The 6,000-nt window shown below is 35.3% G+C and overlaps 1 protein-coding gene across 9 annotated transcripts in view; it reads left to right on the forward strand.

Annotated features, from left to right (window-relative positions):
* ptprfb (protein tyrosine phosphatase receptor type Fb) overlaps positions 1–2,864 on the forward strand; it is a 188,008-nt gene extending 185,144 nt beyond the window's left edge. For all 9 annotated transcript variants that reach the window (XM_059502170.1, XM_059502169.1, XM_059502172.1 and 6 more), the window contains 2 exons: positions 600–735; positions 1,215–2,864. In XM_059502170.1, coding sequence (XP_059358153.1) covers positions 600–735; positions 1,215–1,283 — 205 coding nt within the window. In that variant the 3' untranslated portion in view covers positions 1,284–2,864. The remainder of the gene's footprint in view (positions 1–599; positions 736–1,214) is intronic.
* The last annotated feature ends 3,136 nt before the right edge of the window (positions 2,865–6,000 follow it).

Below are 6,000 nucleotides of genomic sequence, written 5' to 3' on the forward strand. Positions count from 1 at the left end.
TGATCAGCAAATGATCATCCTGAAGGTTTATTATGTAATAATGACCAAATGACTGCACATTATTACACTGCTACTTATCACATAAACATTTTACATATTAAAAGTGGATGGATACATTTAGTTCACAACATACTATTATGCAAATTCTTTTAATTACATCATTTTATAGTTATTTTATTTATTTAATAATAAATAATTTTACTTTCACGTTTTTTGTTTTTTATTTTGTCATTCCTTGATTAAATCATTTAAAAAAAAATTTTTTTTATTGAATTACAAATGAACACATTTTTAATTCTGTGATTTATTTTCATTTAATAATCCGTAGAAACTTTTTTTTTTTTTTTTTTGTTATTATTATTTTTGTGATGTTTCAAATTGTCTATAAGTAATGATTACAATTTCATTTTTTAATGTTTAGCACATTTTTACACATTTTATTTTTGTCATTAATGATTCATATAATTTCTATCACAGCCTCACAAACTCTAGACTCCCTGATTTGGTGCATTACACTCAAGATTGCAGTATTACATGTCACGCAGATCCTTCACCCTTGTGTAACAGGTGTTAAGTTAACAGATGCTGTTGTTTTTCAGTGCTGGAGTGGGAAGAACAGGTGTTTTCATCACTCTAAGTATTGTCCTGGAGAGGATGAGATATGAGGGTGTGGTGGATCTGTTCCAGACGGTTAAGACCCTGCGCACACAAAGGCCTGCCATGGTGCAGACAGAGGTACTGTCCTACTGCCCAAAAATTGTAATAGCACTTGTCCAGAATGCGGTTAAAAAGCTGCTGATTTAGGGCCAGTTTAACTAAACAGGGCAAATCCAGTAAAGTCAGGCTCAAAAATAACTATCCATGCCTTTTCAGTGCTAATTCTTCACTGCGACAGTACAATTTAAACTCAAAGACAGTTTGTGCTGGAGCAAGCTGTTAGGAAATCTGGCCCTTGGACTTAGGAGAATTCAGATTACTGAAGTAGTTATCCTAAAGCCTCCACGTTTTCTGATTGCCAACAAGCTAATGTTGTAGAGCTGTTATTTCTCAGGACAGCTTTCCTCTATTTCAGTGGTGTCTTCAGGGACGTTTCATAAAAAGTCATTTACAGCAGCTTTAACAGCAGTTGATATGGAGCATGAGCTCTTTGTCACCAACTCAGTGTTATTAGCTATTGATTCTCCCACTGACACGTGCTGGTTTTTTCCCTGCAGGACCAGTACCAGCTGTGCTACAGAGCCGCTTTGGAGTACTTGGGGAGCTTTGATCACTATGCAACGTAACCACTCCTGGACCACAGCCCTCTGGTACAACTCTTCAGGAGTGCACCAAGTGTTCCTTCTGAGCCACCGTTCCCCATCTCCATCCTGTACAGAGATCTGGGGGTGGGAAGGGCAGGCTATCCAGTGGCTGGTTAACCAATCACAGCAGTCCCTTATTGACTGGCACCAAGAGATTGCTTTAAGAAATATAGACAACTCTCTTTCAAGAAGCACCATCTAAAAAAAAAAAACTATATTCTAGTTTCTCTTTTAGCGTACGCCAACCCACACCTACAGTCGAAGGCTACTGGTAGCACTAATTCTTCGTTTCTTTTTCTTTCTTTTTTTTCTGTTTGGCTCTTTTTTTTATCATGTTTATCGTTTGTTATTATTTTATACAATTCAGTATGACAATATTGTTATTATTCTTATTTAGAATATTTGTGTTTAATTTTTTTTTTTTATAATCTTTTAACATCTTTTGTCTTAATTGCCTTTTCCGTGGGTCTACATTTTCCTTAATTGGTACTGTTTTATTTTTATTTTCTTCATAATAGGTTATTTTAGCACAAGAACATGTATTTTTAACATGTTCCTGACACTAATACAAGAGAACCGCTGTTCTCCAAGCTGCTGATGGTTCGACTTTGTAACATGATTTTACTGTTTTTTTTTTTTTTTTTTTTTTTTTCTTTGTTATGTATAATTGGTCTTATTGAGCTAAAATGAGAGGGTTCACTTTTGGAGAAGTTAATGTTCTGTCTCAATGATAAAAGAAAAATCTCCAACTGCTAGATGTATGCATTTGGGTTAGTGGTACTAAATTAAGGGAAGGCAAATCAACTAACTAATAAAATCGGCACTGTACAGAACTCAGTAGGGGTTAAATGCGATTTGTGATTAATACATTACGTCCTTCTGATGGGACTTTACCGGGAACTGAATGCAATCCTATCGAAAAGTGCCCCGTGCACCCCGCTTCTCTGTGATATTTGAAGACCTGATATTGAAATGAGACCAATCGCCATTGGCACCTGTACAGTATAAACCACTCCCCCAAGGGAGAGTCAGCTCTGTTTAATCTAACTCTTCTTTTTATACAGAAATATATATACATAAATTTATAATTATGAATAAATATAAATACTATTATAGATACAGTATATAAACAGCTTCTGCTCTATTGTCCATAATTCTCTCAAACATAATCCTGGACTCTTCTTGATATACCAACATTGAGAAAATTACACGAGAGACTGCTGTGTGTGAATCTGTTCATGGTACAAAAGTTATATCTACTGTATTATCTACGCACCCCAGGTTTTTTGCGGTCTCCTCTTGGTGGGGTGAGGCAGCACAAGTCAAATTAAAAACATTTCATGCCTGCTCGATTACAACCGGCATGTTAAAGGGAGACCTGGCCATACGTTCAGAATATGTTGGCAAGTTCATTTTTACCTTGTGAATGATTAGTGCTGTAGAGGTTCGATCTGTTGTATACACAGTCTGTTTTCTATTTGTTAATAAGAAAACTGGAATAAAAAAATGTTGCAGGAAAAAAACTCGGTGTAATAAAGTTCAGTAATTGGTTTTTGTACAAAATATTGTCTGTGTGTGTTTCTGGACTATACTCAGTGTGTCATTTGTTAGATGTTCACAGACTTAAATCAACCCAATGCTTTCATAAAGCACTCGCATAACACTCCCTTAAGATCTCAGATCTATGATGGCTTTAGCTCTAGTTATCCAGCTAGGAACAACATGTTCTTTGGCTTTCTGTCATATAGCTTTTTGTGAAAAGCAAACTGTATTCGGTCATTTCAAAACTACAGACTTCTAGATACTCTGTGTTCCTGTGGCTCAGCGGTAGATCATGTGATTCCCAGGGAACACACATACTGGTAAAAAAAAAATATATATATATATATATATATATTAAAACAGAATGTAGTGCAAGTCACGTCTGCTAAATGCATAAATGTAAATTTACTCTGAATTAAAAGATGTGACCTCACAGTCATTCGTGGATATTTACTGTAGTAACTCTTTACAGTAAAGTTAGGCTAGTACATTAATTTATAAACCCTGAAGTGTAATTTTACATTAACATTATCTTTACTGATTAATTGATTCCGGAGTGAATGTGTCCAATAATGGGGTTAATGAGCAGTGTTGGGGAAGCTGCTTAGCTTTCCAAGCTTAATTTACAGACAAGCTGCTCTTCAGGAAAAAATAATAATAATAGTTTGCTACATTGTAAAAAGTAGCTGTTTTGAAGCTACGTAAAGAGACAATATATTATTTGTAAGGAATAATTGACGATGGGTCGTTGGATTATTAGAATTAGTTTAATTATAAGAAGTGAATTAGGCTAACTTGTTACCTCTTTGCGTCTCTAAACAGCGCTGTCTCCTCGCACTTCTAGGCACTTCTAGGTGGTTGTCCTGCTTCTTCAATAAACAAGCTTCAGGTAGTCCAAAATGCAGCAGCTAGAGTCCTTACCAGGTCAAGAAAATATGATCATATTACCCCAATTTTACAGTCTCTGCAATGGTTACCTCTGCAATTAAGTTCCGTATCAGTTACAAATTATCATTACTTACCTATAAGGCCCTAAATGGTTTAGCTCCTGCGTACCTAACTAGCCTTATACCACATTACAATCCATCACACTCCCTAAGGTCACAAAACGCTGGACTTTTGGTAGTTCCTAGGATAGCAAAGTCCACTAAAGGAGGTAGAGCTTTTTCACATTTGGCTCCCAAACTCTGGAAATAGCCTTCCTGATAATGTTCGGTGTTCAGACACACTCTCTCTGTTTAAATCTAGATTAAAAATGCTCTTTCGCCAAGCATTCGAATAATGTATCTTAAATTGTGATTGTAGTTGCATCTGATCAAATGTGCATTCTCATTCTTTAGCTTGGGTTAAACTAATTAATTTTACTTTGTTGGAACAGCAGCTATGCTAATGATGTCTCTGTTTCTATGTTTTGCCACAGGATTTACACAAGCTCCAGTCTGGGTCCAGAACACCTGAGAAGAGATGATGCTGACCCCTCAGAGGACCTCAGATGATGCTAACACTGAAACAACATACAGAACTAACAAATATTGCTATAAGTGTGACTGCATCATATAATAATTTATAATAATTGCTATTAATAATGTTCATCATCTGGCTGACTATGTCTTATATTAATTTTTCTGAAAAATCCTGTCATACGTGCACAAACTGACAGCCACCACTTATAAGCTACTACTAAATATTGTAGAAACATAATGTTCTGTAAAGTTGCTTTGTAACGATTTGTATCGTAAAAAGCACTATACAAATAAACTTGAATTGAATTGAATTGTTCGTCAGCCAATCAGATTCAAGCATTCAACGCCCCCGTAGTATAACCAGTTATTTCAGCCATACATAGTTATTTGCCAGTGTATATGTCTAGTATGCATTTGTTATGAAATTAGAATTAAAAGGAATGTAAAATGCTTAATCAGGTAATTTTGTACTGTGACTGTCCAGGATATTTCTCTCTTATCCACACTGAGATGTTGATCTCTGATATGTTGATATGTTGATCTCTGCTGCCACTGAATCTAGATCTGTCTCTATGTATTTATGAATGCTATATCTTTAACACCAAGCATTTCAGCAGACTCTGTTGATCTTCTCCTTTAACTCAAAAGTTACAAATTTGTATTGGTGATATCAATAACATTCTTAACAAATGTCATTGATGTTATTTATATCATCAATAATGTTATTGTTGATATCAAGGAAAATTAAGGAATTGTTAAATAATAAGATTCTAAAGATTGCAAATGGCCATACAATAGCGGACGCTCTCACACGAGGGTTGGCTGTATCATCTGCGTCTGTATGAAATTATGTCATCTGAAACCTGAGATATATGATACTGTTGATGGCAAAGTTATTGTTGAGGTTGAATTCATTAATTTTCTTGCTGTTAAACCAAATGTTTCTCATAAAGGGCCACAGAAAGGCGTTAATAACATAAAAAGCTGTCTTAAAGTGATGAAAGAATGTGGCGAAGACATTCCCAGATTTGTTTCACATTAACCAAGGAATGCAATTATGTGTAGTGATGTTAACTGGAACAATGCAAATCATCAGAGGGATATCTGCTCAATGTATAATTATATTGTTAATGCCTTGCATGGTTGTAGTAAGCCATTTTTTAAATCAAAGGGTATAATGAATAAGACTAGGCCTGGCTGGAGTAAATATGTAGCTGAATATCAGGATGAAGCCCGGGAAGCTTTAAAATGATGGGTTATAGCAGGTAAACCCAGACAAGGGCCTGAGATTGAGTATAAGAAGTCTACAAATGCAAGATATAAGTATGCTATTCATTTTATCTGTATAAATAAGCAAACCTTAAGGGCTGATTCTATGGCTATGAAGCTGTTAAATCAAAACATCACTGATTTTTGGAAAGACGTCAGAACTTTTAATAGATGCAGAGTAGCTACAAGTTCCTTGTACCTTGGATGGAGTTTCGGGGGCAGATAATATTGCAGAAATATTGAGACAGCATTATTGTAGTCTTTTTAATTGCATCCATAATTGAATTGTATAATGTGGATGATATTCAAGTTAATGATCCGATCATGTTACGTGAGGTGGATCATGCTATAAGTAAATTGCCTCAAAATAAAGCTAGTGGCCCAGATAATATTTCTGCTGAATACCTTAAATATGGAAGTAAGAG

This window comes from Carassius carassius, chromosome 20 (assembly GCF_963082965.1).
Source record: "Carassius carassius chromosome 20, fCarCar2.1, whole genome shotgun sequence".
In the NCBI taxonomy this organism is placed as follows: domain Eukaryota; kingdom Metazoa; phylum Chordata; class Actinopteri; order Cypriniformes; family Cyprinidae; genus Carassius; species Carassius carassius.